This window comes from Branchiostoma floridae, chromosome 12 (genome assembly GCF_000003815.2).
Source record: "Branchiostoma floridae strain S238N-H82 chromosome 12, Bfl_VNyyK, whole genome shotgun sequence".
Classification (NCBI taxonomy): Eukaryota; Metazoa; Chordata; class Leptocardii; order Amphioxiformes; family Branchiostomatidae; genus Branchiostoma; species Branchiostoma floridae.
The window spans coordinates 18,900,561-18,917,131 of NC_049990.1; the positions used below are offsets into that span (position 1 = coordinate 18,900,561).

At 39.5% G+C, this 16,571-nt stretch overlaps 3 protein-coding genes across 4 annotated transcripts; all 3 read left to right on the top strand.

The window, feature by feature from the left end:
• The first annotated feature begins 582 nt into the window (after positions 1–582).
• LOC118427116 lies at positions 583–7,070 on the top strand. Its single transcript, XM_035836751.1, has 7 exons — positions 583–702; positions 1,661–1,906; positions 2,348–3,100; positions 3,614–3,629; positions 4,146–4,274; positions 5,193–5,437; positions 5,880–7,070. The coding sequence occupies exons 2-7, from the start codon at positions 1,702–1,704 to the stop codon at positions 6,635–6,637; spliced, it is 2,106 nt and encodes a 701-aa protein (XP_035692644.1). The 5' UTR covers positions 583–702; positions 1,661–1,701; the 3' UTR covers positions 6,638–7,070.
• A 297-nt stretch (positions 7,071–7,367) lies between these two features.
• Positions 7,368–10,798, top strand: LOC118427687 (membrane progestin receptor beta-like). Of its 2 annotated transcripts, none has more exons than XM_035837585.1 (3): positions 7,368–7,815; positions 9,114–9,358; positions 9,826–10,798. In XM_035837585.1, the coding sequence occupies exons 2-3, from the start codon at positions 9,154–9,156 to the stop codon at positions 10,584–10,586; spliced, it is 966 nt and encodes a 321-aa protein (XP_035693478.1). In that variant the 5' UTR covers positions 7,368–7,815; positions 9,114–9,153; the 3' UTR covers positions 10,587–10,798. The 2 variants fall into 2 exon arrangements, with proteins under 2 accessions (XP_035693478.1, XP_035693476.1); XM_035837583.1 differs by having other exon boundaries at positions 7,368–7,810.
• Positions 10,799–10,996: 198 nt separating this feature from the next.
• Positions 10,997–15,806, top strand: LOC118427688 (membrane progestin receptor beta-like). Its single transcript, XM_035837586.1, has 3 exons — positions 10,997–11,745; positions 13,379–13,623; positions 14,053–15,806. The coding sequence occupies exons 2-3, from the start codon at positions 13,419–13,421 to the stop codon at positions 14,808–14,810; spliced, it is 963 nt and encodes a 320-aa protein (XP_035693479.1). The 5' UTR covers positions 10,997–11,745; positions 13,379–13,418; the 3' UTR covers positions 14,811–15,806.
• Positions 15,807–16,571: the final 765 nt, after the last annotated feature.

The window sequence follows — 16,571 nt, forward strand, 5'->3', positions numbered from 1 at the left end:
TGACAAATAACACTGTTTGCTAGTTAATTAATTAATTGTCACTAGTGACATTTGTGGCTAGCCGAGCAGCAAGATTTTTGAGGACTTGTTTGTTTATGGAGTTGAGGACAGTAGTGCGGAGTAATAGTAGATATGTGACAAAACTATGGGTTTTACGCCATTTTCGTCATTGTTTTATGCAATGCAATGCATATGAGAGAAACCCATTTGTTACTATGGTGAGTAGATCATTTGCAAACACTAAAAAAATGACAGTGGAGCAAAGCAGTTGCCCTGGGGTACACCAAACTGTTTACGCATACTGCCTGTTTCCAAGGTAACTACTATTCGCTTACTAGCTGGTGGTTAGAAACCATTATAGCTTTCTAGTTTGGATGAACAGATGTCATGGTTAATGATATCAAAAGCTTCACTAACTAAAGATAACAGCCATCACGGCGCCAGCCAAATCTCCTTTGTCTATCTCCTCCAACTATTTGTCTCACATTTGCATGAGTGCACTTACTGGATGGTGTGTGTGTCTTTTTTGCAGAAGGGAACAAGTAACTTAACCGGTTCATCAAGATCCCCCAAGTTATTTTGTCACCTGTCGACTCTACTTTTACAGATTTAGGTCATTGGTCGACCTAAGATAAGTATTGACCACTCACATTGATTTTCTAAGGGGTTACGACAGAGCACGTCTACACAACTCAGACACAGGTAAATTATGTTTTTAATCCTTCTTCTGCCTAACCATGTAACCAATACAAAAGCGTTGCCAAATGGCACTTCACTAGCTGCAGGAAGAATTCCAGGCATACCTTTATGCTTGTTTCAAGGCCCCGCCTGGTTCATGTGAAGCCATTAGGGCAGTCTTTAGTATGTGATCATATCAAGTGATCTGTTTTGCCTTAACTACGATTCACGCAAAAATGCCCATACTACTGAGTCCAATCCAACCACCAAAACAACGGTGCTCTTCTGGAAAGTGGGTAGAATGGGGTACAGTATGGTTTTATACAGCTGGCCCCACACCAGTAGTATACTAGTACCAAACTAGAAGTTATTTCGGAATATTCCTTACTCGTTGGTTACCCACTCCAAAAAAATTACCATAAAGTCGACTGATTAGACTTCATTCTCCAATATGTAAGTTTGATAAAGGAGGTTAGAATTGGGTTTGATTATTATTCTACATGTTTGTCTGCTGCCTGAGGGGCGACCATGTTTGTATCGCAATCACTAAACTAGTTAGTCCACATTTTTGGTGACGCCCCAGGGACGAAGCCTGTCCGAGGCAAACTACATGTACTAGTATACAAACTCACCGATGCATTTCGAAAGAGTGTAGAGAAATGTGTTTTTTTTTGGGGGGGGGGCAGAATATTTGAGTATCCTTCAAGCTCTGTTTCTTGCAACCTGAGCAAATACCAGCTTTGCTCATATCATTATGCAAATCTATATCTGTTTTCTTGTCGTAAATGTATCCTACCAAAGCAGCCAAATGACAGAATAGTAGGTTAACGTTTATAGTTGACTCTAGGTCGGACATAGCATTGCTACAACCGCATACAGATTGGGTAGATATATTCAAGCTATGCCTGTCATTTCTGATCCCCCACTACAATTATGAATTAGCTTGGAAATTTAGAATAACTTTATCATAATTTCCAATCAGGTTTTGAAGTTTTCCAAGCGACGCCTACCACTCCTACAACTATGCCGGACATGAAACGGTCGCTGACAATTGATGAGGTGCCAGACGTGCACAAGGAGCCGTATGTTCTTACGGGATACAGGCCCCCGCAGCAGCCATGGCGTTTTTACCTGATGAGTATCTTCTCCCAGCACAACGAAACCGTGAACGTCTGGACCCACCTTCTGCCATGTTTCTACGTGCTGTGGCTGCTGAAGACATACTCTGGTGAGAACTATACAAAATATTTTACATTATTTTGCTGTGAATTTAGAAGATCTATACTTCGAGAAACTGAGAATCAGAAAGTAATCACTGTCAAATGTAGGGAACAGAAACGTGTATACAGCTTATTCTGTCATTATAAGCTAGTGGAAAGTCTATTTTTTATGTATTGAATGTTTAGGAACAAGCTTATAATGATCTTGAGGTGAACACAATAGAAATGATCTTTATGCTTTGGTGCATGGGGAAGACAATAAGGCTCCAGCAAAACGTGGCCACATTGTTCATGAGGATGTCTTTATTTGGAGTGGCTAGTCCACATTTGACTGTACTTTAAAACAGTATACGTATACCGTTCCAGAAATAAACAGGGGATATTGTGTGCAATTTGTGTTTACGTGGGCAATGATACACACAATACCGTTTTTTGTTGTTATGTTTCAGACGAGGTAAGCTTCGCAAGTGACGTATCTTCAACGCTTCTGCTTCTCTTCGGCACCAGCGTCTTCACTTCACAGTTCCTGAGCGCATGCGCCCATCTCCTACACTCTCGCTCTGTAGCTGCGTATTACGTCACCTTTATCTTTGACTATCTGGGAATCGCCTACCACTCATACACCAGCGGGACCGTGCAATACTTCCTCAGCAGCGAAGCTTCGTTTTTCCACGCCGTGCATCCGTGGTATCCGTGGGCATGTGTGTTATTCAGTTGTTGCTACTTTGCTGTCAATGCGTACTCACACGTTAGGTACCGGAGATGTCATTCGGAAAGAGCTATGATTCAAGTTGTCTCCTTCGGTATGACGTATCTGTGGACAGTTTCACCAGTGATACACCGCATTTACTCTGATGTCTACAACGGAACAGCGGACGACGTCACATTGATGCATGTCAACCATATCCTCCTGGTCGCCATAGCAGGCTTCTTCCACGGGTCAGGGGTGCCACAGAAGTTTTTCCCTGGAATGTGTGACGTCATTGGTCACGGCCATCAGATATTTCACGTAGCAAGTTCAACATCAATAACACTCCAGCTAAAAGCATCGTTCGCAGATCTGCAGAACCGCCGCCATCTTGATTTGGCTCGAATTCGTCCTACCGACATGTCAATCACAGCTTACCTTGTTGTGTTATTTACTTCATATGGTTACATCACTGTCATATTTGTGCGCAAAGCTTTGTCAAAGGCAAATTATAGTTAATATATATATATATTTATTTGTGGATTACTATAGATTGGTATCTTGTTTGTCTTTTGGAGGGATGTTTTGTTGTTTTGTCTTATTGTCCACTAATGTAGTCAACGTCTGATTGTGGCAAAAAAAAAAACGGCAAATGCGGTCAAATGAGATTTCAGTGCGCATTTATCTATTTGATTATCCTATCACAAAACTTTTAAGTATACCTATTTCCGATACCATTAAAGGCATTTATATTTTACGGTGTACTTTTCCGTGGTTGCATATATGCAATTTTATTTTATTCCTACTAATTTTGTTATGCAATTGGATTTTATTATTTCATTAGTTGTTTAGTTAGTCCGTTTGTCTTTTTCTTAATCATTCATTTTTGTTTATTCTATGAACTTAATTGAAGTGTTATAATTTGGCAAAGGGAGGTCCCTATTCAAGCACGAGCGGCAGGCCTCTCTGGCACTTTTATATTACATCTAAATTTCTTCGTTATATATTTATTATGTCTTAAGTGCAGAAGATAAAACAGAAAAGTAAACAAACATTAATAAGATACATATACTCAGTGTCAAAAATGATTAAACTTGCCTATAACAATCAGAACAAGGTTCTATGGACAGTATTTTTTTCAAACTTGTACCTAAATGAACGCTACTATCATCATTGGATATGCTAAAAATGTGATCCTTTGACGCTTTGATTGAAATCATTTAGATCATTTGGAAAAATGAAAAATAATACTAGACCAAAGCAGCTGCCCTGGGTACACAGTACTTGGTTTCTCTGTTTACAAATACTGCTGGTTTCCTGTTTCCAATCTGACTAATATTCTGTGAATAGCTGATGGTTTAATAGAAACCATAGTTTTGTAGTTTGGCTCAACAGATGCCATGGCTAATGATATCAAATGCTTCATCTAGCATATCGGCGCAAACCATTCCTTTTGTCTACCTCCGCAAAATAGTTGTCTGACATTTGTCTGAGTGCAGTTCCTGTGGAGTGCGAGTTTTTGGAAAAGGTATAATAATCAACTAAACCGGTTCATCAAGATTCCTCAAGTTATTTTGTCCACCCGGGTTTTGTAAAACGTTCATTGGTCGACCGATGATAATCATTGATCACACTGGCTATTCCGAGGAGTTACTACGACACAGCGCGTCTACACAACACGGTCACAGGTAAAGTAATATGTTTTAATCCTTCCTCTGCCTAACTATGTAACCAATACTAATGCGGTGTTAGGGAGAATTACAGGCATGGTCTTGTGCTTGTTTAAAAGCCGGGCGGGGGGGGGGGGGGGTCTCTTTCATGGGAAGCCATTAGGGCACTCATTAGTTTGTGATCATATCAAGTGATCTGTTTTGCCTTCACTACGATCCACACAAAAAGTACCAATACTTCTTAGTCCGATCCGATCCCCAAAACAAGAGACGTTCTGCCGAAGAGTGGGTAGAATGAAGTACAATGCGCGTTTATACATCAGGCACCAAACCAGGAGTTATTTAGGAATATTCCTTATTCGTAGGTTATCCTCTCCAAGGAAATTATCATTACGACGATTGATCGGGACTTTATTCTGCAATATGGAAGTTTGATAAAGTTGGTTAGAGTTTGGCTTGATTATTATTTTACTTGTTTGTCTGCTGCCTGAGGGGCGACCATGTTTGTATCGCAATCACTAAACTAGTTAGTCCACATTTTTGGTGACGCCCCAGTGACGAAGCCTGTCCGAGGCAAAATACTAGTATACAAACCAACCGATGCATTGCGAAAGAGTGTAGAGAAATGTTCTTTGTTGTATTAGAGTAGAGTATTATTGAAGCTCTGTTTCTGGCAACCTTAGCAAAAACTAGTTTTGCTCGTATCATTATGCAAATCTATATCTGTTTTTTATCGTAGATATATCCTAAAAAAACAAATGACGGAAATCTAGTAGTGGGTTAACGTTTATTGTTGACTCTCGGTCGGACACAGCATTGCTACAATCGCATACAGATTGGGTAGATATATTCAAGCTATGCCTGTCATTTCTGATCCCCCACTACAATTATGCATCAGCTTGGAAATTTAGAATAACAATCATAATTTCCAATCAGGTTTGAAGTTTTCCAAACGACGCCTACCACTCTTACAACTATGTCTGGCATGAAACGGTCGATGACAATTGATGAGGTGCCAGACGTCCACAAGGAGCCGTATGTTCTTACGGGATACAGGCACCCGCAGCAGTCATGGCGTTTTTACCTGATGAGTATCTTCTCCCAGCACAACGAAACCATGAACGTCTGGACTCATCTTATCCCATGTTTCTACGTGCTGTGGCTGCTAAAGACATACTCTGGTAAGAACTATACAAAATATTTTACATTATTTTGCTGTGAATTTAGATCTATACTCTGCGATACTGAGAATCGGAAAGTAGTCACTATAAAACGTAGGGTACAGAAACGTGTATACAGCTTATTCTGTCATTATAAGCTAGTGGAAAGTCTATTCTTTATGTATTGAATGTTTGGAAACAAGCTTATAATGAACTTAATTGAGGTGAACACAATAGAAATGATCTTTATACTTTGGTGCATGGGGAAGACAATAAGGGTCCAGCAAAACGTGGCCACATTGTTCATGAGGATGTCTTTATTTGGAGTGGCTAGTCCACATTTGACTGTACTTTAAAACAGTATACGTATACCGTTCCAGAAATAAACAGGGGATATTGTGTGCAATTTGTGTTTACGTGGGCAATGATACACACAATACCGTTTTTTGTTGTTATGTTTCAGACGAGGTAAGCTTCGCAAGTGACGTATCTTCAACGCTTCTGCTTCTCTTCGGCACCAGCGTCTTCACTTCACAGTTCCTGAGCGCATGCGCCCATCTCCTACACTCTCGCTCTGTAGCTGCGTATTACGTCACCTTTATCTTTGACTATCTAGGAATCGCCTACCACTCATACACCAGCGGGACCGTGCAATACTTCCTCAGCAGCGAAGTTTCGTTTTTCCACGCCGTGCATCCGTGGTATCCGTGGGCATGTGTGTTATTCAGTTGTTGCTACTTTGCTGTCAATGCGTACTCACACGTTAGGTACCGGAGATGCCATTCGGAAAGAGCTATGATTCAAGTTGTCTCCTTCGGTATGACGTATCTGTGGACAGTTTCACCAGTGATACACCGCATTTACTCTGATGTCTACAACGGAACAGCGGATGACGTCACATGGATGCATGTCAACCATATCCTCCTGGTCGCCATAGCAGGCTTCTTCCACGGGTCAGGGGTGCCACAGAAGTTTTTCCCTGGAATGTGTGACGTCATTGGTCACGGCCATCAGATATTTCACGTAGCAAGTTCAACATCAATAACACTCCAGCTAAAAGCATCGTTCGCAGATCTGCAGAACCGCCGCCATCTTGATTTGGCTCGAATTCGTCCTACCGACATGTCAATCACAGCTTACCTTGTTGTGTTATTTACTTCATATGGTTACATCACTGTCATATTTGTGCGCAAAGCTTTGTCAAAGGCAAATTATAGTTAATATATGTATATATTTTCATTTGTGGATTAATATAGATTGGCATCTTGTTTGTCTTTTGGGGGGGGGGGTGTTTTGTTGTTTTGTCTTATTGTCCATTAATGTAGTCAACGTCTGATTGTGGCAAAAAAACAACAACGGCAAATGCGGTCAAATGAGATTTCAGTGCGCATTCATCTATTTGATTATCCTAACACAAAATTTTTAAGTATACCTATTTGCGATACCATTAAAGGCATTTATATTTTACGGCGTACTTTTCCGTGGTTGCATATATGCAATTTTATTTTATTCCTACTAATTTTGTTATGCAATTGGATTTTATTATTTCATTAGTTGTTTAGTTAGTCCGTTTGTCTTTTTCTTAATCATTCATTTTTGTTTATTCTATGAACTTAATTGAAGTGTTATAATTTGGCAAAGGGAGGTCCCTATTCAAGCACGACCGGCAGGCCTCTCTGGCACTTTTATATTACATCTAAATTTCTTCGTTATATATTTATTATGTCTTAAGTGCAGAAGATAAAACAGAAAAGTAAACAAACATTAATAAGATACACATACTCAGTGTCAAAAATGATTAAACTTGCCTATAACAATCAGAACAAGGTTCTATGTACAGCATTTTTTTAAAACTTGTACCTAAATGAACGCTACTATCATCATTGGATATGCTAAAATGTGATCCTTTGACGCTTTGATTGAAATCATTTAGATCATTTGGAAAAATGAAAAATAATACTAAACCAAAACAGCTGCCCTGGGCACACAGCACTTGGTTTCTCTGTTTACAAATACTGCTTGTTTCCTGTTTCCAATCTGACTAATATTCTGTGAATAGCTGATGGTTTGATAGAAACCATAGTTTTGTAGTTTGGCTCAACAGATGCCATGGCTAATGATATCAAATGCTTCATCTAGCATATTGGCGCAAACCATTCCTTTTGTCTACCTCCGCAAAATAGTTGTCTGACATTTGTCTGAGTGCAGTTCCTGTGGAGTGTGATTTTTTGGAAAAGGTATAATAATCAACTAAACCGGTTCATCAAGATTCCTCAAGTCATTTTGTCCACCCGGGTTTTATAGAACGTTCATTGGTCTACCGATGATGAGTATTGATCAGTCCGGCTATTCCAAGGGATTACGACGAAGAACCTCTACACAACTCAGGCACAGGTAAGGTAATATGTTTTTAATCCTAAATCGTCCTAACCATGTAGCCAACAATGTAGCGGGGAGAATATTAATGATTCTTTTAAGCTTTTTAAAAGCTCCCGTCTGTTTCATGGGAAGCCATTAGGGCCCTCATTAGTTTGTGATCATAACAAGTGATCTGTTTTGACTTCGGCTAAAAAAAGTACCCAATGCCACTGACATTATTATAAGTATCCCCTATTGAGTCGGTGTTCTGTTGAAGAGTGGGTAGACTAAGAGTGAGGTACAGTGTGCTTTTATTATACAGCTGGTCCCAAACCAGGAATTATTTCGGAATATTCCTTATTTGTAGTTTATCCTTTCCAAGGAAAGTACTATTCGCTAAACCGTAAGGGTGGGTTAAGGACTGAGCTTTCTTGTGCTTGGAATAATGTATTGAAGTAATTGATGGTTTTATATATGCACATAATTAACGTTATATATTTCATATTTTTTTTATTGTATAATTCCTTGTAAGTTACTTTTGTATTATAGAACCTTTGTCAGTTACCTTTTTGTTTATTTAGAACATTATTTAGAACACCTCAATAGTTACCTGTGTTGTTTATTTCAGAACACCATAGCCGTTACCTGTTTTGTTTATTTAGAACATAAGAATTATTCCTTGTTCCGAAAAAAAATTGTACAACTTCATTTTCTGATGAAGAACGGTGGACACCGTTCGAAACGTCTATCAAAATTCAACAATTATCCAGAAGTATAGATTGACTCTTCTTCAATTTTTATATTAAAAGTCGACTGATCGGGACTACTTTCTACAATATGGAAGTTTGATGAAGGAGGTTATATCGACTTTAGATCATTATTCTTCATATTTGTCTGCTCCGAGGTGACATGAGAGCGACTATATTTGCATCACAATCACCAAACTGGTTAATCCACATTTTTGGCGATGCCTCAGGGACGGGGCCTGTCAGAGGCAAAATATTCTAACAAAGCAACCGATGCATTTCCAAAGAGAGTAGAAAAGGGCTTATTTTTGAGAGGAGTCACAATATTAGAGCAGACTAAGCAGAGTATTCTTGAAGTTTTTTGTTTCTTGCAAGCTCTTTGATAATGACTAGTTAGCAAAGACCAAATTTGCTCATATCTACTTTGATGTTGTAGATGTATCCTTTAATCGTGCTTACAGGATACATCTTTATAGAAGGTTTACAGAATACAGAATAGATAAACATATGTACTTGAAGTAAACCTGCCCTTTCTGATCCTCACATTTCAATTATGTATCAGTTTGAAAATTTACAATGACAATTTTTAACAGGCTTGAAGCTTGCCAAGCGACGCTTACCACTCCAACAACTATGCCGGACATGAAAAGGTCACTGACAATTGATGAGGTGCCAGACGTGCACAAGGAACCGTATGTTCTTACGGGATACAGGCCCCCGCAGCAGCCATGGCGTTTTTACCTGATGAGTATCTTCTCCAAAAACAACGAAACCATGAACGTCTGGACTCACCTTATCCCATGTTTCTACGTACTGTGGTTGCTGAAGACATACTCTGGTGAGAACTATACAAAATATCTTACATTATTTGCCATGTGTTTAAAAGATCTATACTTTGGAATACTGAAAATCGGACAATAGTTTCTATCAAATGAACTACAGCTTGACCTGTCATTATTAGCTACCAAAAAGTCACCTGGCTATTCTTTATGCAGCGAAGGTATTGAAAACAAGCTTAGTTTAAAGTGAAATTGAGGACCTAATGAACATCATCATAGTATATAGGGAAAAACAATAGAAATGGTATTTATATTTTTGTCGACGGGAGAGTGTCCGGTAAAATGTTGCTATATTGTTCATGAGGAGGTCTTTATTTGGTGAGGCTGCTAGTCCACATTTAACCTTACTTTAAACACGGCACGCACCATTCCAGAAATACACAGGGCTAGGGGACATTGTCCTACAATGTTTGTTTACGTGGACAATGATACATATAAGACCGCTTGTTGTTGTTTTATGTTTCAGACGAGGCAGGCTTCACAACAAGTGACCCATCTTCAATGCTTCTGCTTCTCTTTGGAACAAGCAACTTCGCCTTCCATCTCTTTAGCGCATTTGCCCATCTTCTACACTCTCGCTCTGTAGCTGTATATTACGTCATCTTCATCTTCGACTATCTGGGAATCGCCTTCCACGCTTTCACCAGCGGGACCGTGCAATACTTCCTCAGCAGCGAGACTTCGTTCTTCCACGCCGTGCATCCGTGGTATCCATGGGCATGTGTTCTATTCACTTGTTGCTACTTTGCAGCCAATGTGTACTCGCACGTAAGTTACAGGAGATGTCATTCGGAAAGGGCCCTTACGCAAGTAGTGTCTTTCAGTACGACGTATCTGTGGATCACTTTACCAGTAATACACCGCATTTACTCTGATGTCCACAACGGAAACGTGGATGAAGTCACATGGATGCATGTCAATCATATCCTGCTGATGATCATAGCAGGCTTTTTCTTTGGGTCAGAAATGCCACAGAGGTTGTTCCCTGGAGGATGTGACGTCATTGGTCACGGCCATCAGATATTCCACGTGATGATCACGGCATCGGTCATGGTTCAACTAGAAGCATCGTTCGCAGATTTGCAGAACCGCCGCCATCTTGATTTGGTTCGAATTCGTCCTACCGACATGTCAATCACAGCTTACCTTGTTGTGTTGCTTACTTCATATGGTTACATCACTGCCATATTTGTGCGCAAAGCTTTGTCAAAGGCAAATCATATTTAGTATGATTATTTTTTTTCGTTTCTCGATTAATTGAGATGGGCATTGAGGTAATATTTTGTTTTTCGTTTTGCTTGATTGCACACTAATGTAGTCCACTTCTGAATGTGGCCCAAAATGGCAAATGCTGTCAATATAGCTGTAGGTTTCAGTGGGTATCTATCTACGTAGTTATCATACCACAAAATTACGAACGGAATAGAAGATAAGCTATCTTTTGCCTCCTGATTTGTTTTCTTTCCTTGTTTTATTTCTTTTTCATGTTTACCTATTTCTGTCAACATTCAAAGAATTCATATAATGCACTTATGCATAGTAACTTTGGATTTAAGCAATTTGATATTCTTTCATTGTTGTTACATTTGTTATGTAATTTGATTGCATTATTCATTAGTTGTTTAGTTATAGTCCGTTTATCTTCTTTATTCTATCATTCATTCATAATTTCTTTTGTTTAATTGATTTGATTGAATTGTCATAGAAAGTCGTAGAAAAGAATTTTACAAAAAGTTTTTGGTGTGTTCCCATCATTGTTTACGTTTTACAAATGTTAAGTACAAGTTGATTTGTTGTCACCCACTTCTTGAGGGTGTTATGCCATCTTCGTACATAATTATCATACCATTCTTTGTCATTGTGGTGGGCAGATCATTTGCAAAAATGGAAAATAATAGTGGGCCAAGGCAGCTGTGTTGGGGTACACCGCATTTGGTTTCTCTGTAAGAAGAAAAATTACCATTCCAAATACTGCTTGTTTCCTGTTTTCAAGCTAGCTACATGTACTTTTCACTTAAAAACTGATGGTTAGAAACCATTATCTTTGTAGGTTGGTTCAACAGATGTCATGGTTAATGATATCAAATGCTTCACTAATTATAAGATCTACATGTAGCATAACGTAACGGCGCCAATCAGATTCCCTTGTCTTTCTCCCCCGGCCGCTGTCTGACATTTGTTCGAGTGCGCTCGCTGAGGAGTGTGATTTTTGGGGAAGGTAACAAGTAACTTAACCGGTTCAGCAAAATGCCTCAAGTCATTTTGTCACCTGCCTGCCCTACTTTTAACGAACGTTCATAGGTCAACCCATGATTAGCATTGGCCACTCTAGCTATTCCAAGGGGTTACTGCGCACGTCTACACAACTCGGACACAGGTATTAAAGGTAGTATGTTTTCAATCCTTTCCCTGCCTAATCATACAATAAATACAAATGAGGTGCCAAATGGCTACTTTGCTGGCCGCAGGGGGAATTTTAGGCATACTCTTATGCTTGTTTTTAGGCCCCGCCCGAATCATCTGAAGCCATTAGGGCACTCCTTAGTTTGTGATCATATCAACTGATCTGTTTTTCCTTGATTACGGTTCACAAAAAAGTACTCATACTACTGAATCCAATCGGACCCCCAAACAAGAGGTTTACAACGGTGTTCTTTTGAAGAATGGGTAGAGTAAGGTTCAGTGTGCTTTTACCAAACCAGTAGTACCAAACCGGAATATTCCTTATTCGTAGGTTACCCTCTCCAAGGAAATTATTATAAAGTCGACTGATCGGGACCTCATTCTCCAATACGTAAGTTTGATAAAGGAGGTTAGAGTTTAGTTTGATCATTATTCTACATGTTTGCCTGCTGCCTGAGGGGCGACCATGTTTGCATCGCAATGACTAAACTGGTTAGTCCAGATTTTTGGTGACGCCCCAGGGACGGAGCCCGTCCGAGGCAAATACACAAACCAATTTATTACCAACCAACCGATGCATTTCCAAAGAGTGTAGAGAAAGGCTTAATTTTGGGAAACAATATTAGAGCAGAGTATCACCGAAGCATGTTTCTTGAAACCTGAGCAAATACCAGCTTTCCTCATATTATTATCAAAGAGTTTATCAATTTTGTACATCAAACATGGTAGAAGACGTGCACTTCATTGTTGATTGTGCTTTGTATGTCAATGATAGAAAGACTCTGTTTAGTTACTTAGGAAGTAGATTCCCTCACTTTAGACACATGAGTAGCACTGACAATTTTATATTCCTCATGCATTTAACAAACAGACCATAGCTAAACCCATATAGTCCTGCATTTTCACGATCACCAAGAAGCGAGAAGAAGCCGAACTTCTGTGTTAGACTAGATCTGTGATACTATTATGTATACACATATATGTTTTGTCTTGTTGTGACCTGTACTTAGCTCGGTTGGGCAAAAATGTACAATAAAGGTCTTCGAATCATAATACAAATCTCTATCTGTTTTCTTCTCGTAGATGTATCCTACGAAAGTAGCCAAAGGTTAACGTTTATAGTTGACTATAGGTTGGACACCGCATTGCTATAATCGCATACAGATTGGATAAATATACTTAAAAAATGTTTGCCATTTCTGACACCCCCCCCCCACCACTACAATGATGTATCAGTTTGGAAATTTAAAATAACAATCTTGATTTCCTGTCAGGCTTGAAGTTTTCCAAGCGACGCTTACCACTCTTACAACTATGCCGGACATGAAACGGTCGCTGACAATTGACGAAGTGCCAGACGTGCACAAGGAGCAAATCTATATCTGTTTTATTGTCGTAGAATGTATCCTACAAAAGCTACCAAATGACGGAATAGTAGATTAACGTTAATCGTTGACTCTAGGTCGGACACGGCATTGCTTTCATCGCATACAGATTGGGTAGATATACATTTTGTATTTAAAATATGCTTGCGGCTTCTGATCCCCCCACAACAAAGATGTATCAGTTTGGAAATTTAAATGACAGTCTCCTAACTACAATATATTTCCTAACAGGCTTGCAGTTTTCCAAGCGACGCTTACAACTCTTACTACTATGCCGTATATGAAACGGTCGCTGACAATTGATGAAGTGCCAGACGTGCACAAGGAGCCGTATGTTCTTACGGGGTACAGGCCCCCACAGCAGCCATGGCGTTTTTACCTGATGAGTACCTTCTCCCAGCACAACGAAACCATGAACGTCTGGACTCACCTTATCCCATCTTTCTACGTACTGTGGCTGCTGAAGATATACTCTGGTGAGAACTATACACAATATTTTATATCATTTAGGATTTAGAAGGTTTAATACTTCGGGAAACCGAGAATCAGGAAGTAATCACTGTCAAATGTAGGGAAATTACAAGTTAACCCTGTCATTACAAGCTACTGGGAAGTTCCCTGGCTATTTTGTATGCTTTGACGGTATTGTGAAGGGACTTCAAGAAATATAATCACAGTAAACAGGTGAACACAATAGAAATATTAATACTTTGGTCAATAGGAAAGATAAGTAGTATCCAGCAAAATTTTGCCACATTTTTCATGAGGTGGTGGCTGTTAGTCCACATTTGACTGTACTTTTAAAAAATATTACGTATACCATTATAGAAATACACAAGGGACAAGGTGTGTTAACGTGGGCAATGATGCATGTAAGACCGGTTGTTGTTGCTCTTATTTTTCAGAAGACGTAAGCTTCGCAAGTGACGCTTCCTCAATGCTTCTGCTTCTTTTCGGAACCAGTGCCTTCACTTCACAGTTCCTGAGCGCATGCGCCCATCTCCTACACTCTCGCTCTGTAGCTGCGTATTACGTCACCTTCATTTTTGACTTTCTGGGAATCGCCTTCCACGTTTTCACCAGCGGGACCGTGCAGTACTTCCTCAGTAGCGAGGCTTCGTTCTTCCACGCCGTGTATCCGTGGTTTCCGTGGGCATGTGTTATATTCAGTTGTTGCTACTTTGCGGCCACTGCGTACTCGCACGTTAGGTACACGAGATGTCATTCAGAAAGAGTCATGACGCAAGTAGTGTCCTTCAGTATCATATATCTGTGGGTCACTTCACCAGTGATACACCGCATTTACTCGGACATCTACAACGGAACCGTGGATGACGTCACGTGGATGCATGTAAATCATATCTTGTTGATCGCCATAGCAGGCTTCTTCCACGGGTCAGGGATGCCACAGAAGCTTTTCCCCGGCGTGTGTGACGTCATTGGTCACGGCCATCAGATATTTCATGTAGTAATGTCGACTTCGGTCATATTCCAGCTAAAAGCATCGTTCGCAGATCTGCAGAACCGCCGCCATCTTGATTTGGTTCGAATTCGTCCTACCGACTGGTCAATCACAGCTTACCTTGTTGTTTTGTTTACCAGTTATGGCTACACCACTGCCATATTTGTGCACAAAGCTTTGTCAAAGGTACATAATAACTAACGTAATTTTTGTCCTTTCTAGATTAATTCAGATGGGCATGTTTTTTTGTCTTCTGAGGTGATATTTTGTTTTGTTGGATTGCCCACTATGTAGTCAATGTCTGATTGTGGCAAAACAACGGCAAATGTGGTGAAATTAGGTTTCAGTGGTTATTTATCTACAATATATCATACCACAAAATTCGGAACAGAATACAAGAGAAGAGAAGTTAAATACTTTCTCCTGGTCTAATTTGTTTCCCTTCTTTCATTTCTGTTCTATGTTTACCTATTTGAGTTCAAGGCATTCATATTATACTGTTTGTTTGTTTGTTTTTTTGTGTACTTTTGCGTAGTAACTTTGGATTTAGGTAATTCGATTTGCTTTCATTATTAGAATTTTATTCTAATATTTTAAAAGCTATTATGTAATTGGTTGTGTTATTGCATTGAGTTAGTCCGTTTGCCTTCTTTGTTTTATTATTCATTCATAATTTCTCTTGTTTGATTGAATTGTTATAATTTGACCAAGGCAGACCTTTATATAACCACAAGCTTCGGGCCTCCCTTGCACTGGCACTGTCATATTTCATTTATATGTCTTTATTGTGTTTTTAGTATGTTTTTAAGTGTGAATAAAACAAACCAACAAGAATAAATCAAAACTACAAAGTGTCTATTTCCCCCCAATAAAGATTACCGAAACTTGCGCATGGCAATCAGGAGGTTCTATATACGGTATTTGTCATAAACTTGTATATAATTGAACGCTACTATTATAATGTCATATGACAAATGTTATCCTTTGACACTTTGACAGAAATACATTGTATTCCTATGCAAAAAAAACAACTTTATAACAATCAATTGAAGTCCTTCTTGCTCAGGTTCACTTGCAGTCGACTAAATGGGTATCTCATTGGACTACGTTATGTTATGCAAATTAGATCATGATTTGCATGATTACCATCTAATTATATAAACCATCCGTTAAATACATACCAGAAGTCGATCTCTCTACCCCTTCTTGAGTTTTTTTCTCTTTCAAAGTCAGAAACTGAACCGGCTCCTGCAGTTCCAAAAAGCTACGAACTGAAACCTCCACCACTTACTCTCTGCACCAAGAACTACCTGTCAAGAATCCGAGATATCAAAACTGGAAACTCCGCTTCAGCACCGTAAGAAGTTTCTAAGGGGCCCAAGATCTAATTATTTGAAGGTGTCATAAAGATCTGCCCACATATCAAATATCAATACGCTCCATCCAGGCCTTCTAGAGCCATGCTGTCCACCCACATGAATACATAGTACACATGTAAACGCTACCGAAAGCACAACCTTCTTTGCAAAGGTAATTAAGTTGTGACTGGTCACGGGGCTAATCTGTGCAATGTTTTTTTTTTCAAATTTCGTAAAAGAAACGTTGTATCCTTACACAATGACACACATTATTGAACGTTTCAAAGCGTTTGATGCTTATGGTAATGATGGCATGGGTCATGGCATGTACCTTGTGTCTGCTTGCTGTAAAAATGTTGGCAGCTTGTTTCAAAATAAGTACTATTTATCGCTTCTTACCTGTAACGCGATTCCGCATGACACATTGGAAACTGCTCCCGAGTCTAGATACACTCCCCGTAGTGGTGACGTAAACCGTATCCAGAACGCCAGGGTGAAGGCGACACTGAAATCAGCGTTGACGTCTCTCAGGTTTGTTCGCGAGGAACAGTCTGTTGATGGTAAGAGCCAGAAACAGAATATGATACATTTTGACATTTACGAA

Bases quoted from the DNA above. Each gene is read 5' to 3' on its own strand.
- LOC118427116 (XM_035836751.1), top strand. From the start codon at position 1,702: ATGCCGGACATGAAACGGTCGCTGACAATTGATGAGGTGCCAGACGTG. The intron at 1,907-2,347 runs GTGAGAACTATA...GTTATGTTTCAG, and splicing joins GCTGCTGAAGACATACTCTG to ACGAGGTAAGCTTCGCAAGT. The intron at 4,275-5,192 runs GTAAAGTAATAT...ATTTCCAATCAG, and splicing joins TCTACACAACACGGTCACAG to GTTTGAAGTTTTCCAAACGA.
- LOC118427687 (XM_035837583.1), top strand. From the start codon at position 7,740: ATGATGAGTATTGATCAGTCCGGCTATTCCAAGGGATTACGACGAAGA. The intron at 7,811-9,113 runs GTAAGGTAATAT...AATTTTTAACAG, and splicing joins TCTACACAACTCAGGCACAG to GCTTGAAGCTTGCCAAGCGA. The intron at 9,359-9,825 runs GTGAGAACTATA...TTTATGTTTCAG, and splicing joins GTTGCTGAAGACATACTCTG to ACGAGGCAGGCTTCACAACA.
- LOC118427688 (XM_035837586.1), top strand. From the start codon at position 13,419: ATGCCGTATATGAAACGGTCGCTGACAATTGATGAAGTGCCAGACGTG. The intron at 13,624-14,052 runs GTGAGAACTATA...CTTATTTTTCAG, and splicing joins GCTGCTGAAGATATACTCTG to AAGACGTAAGCTTCGCAAGT.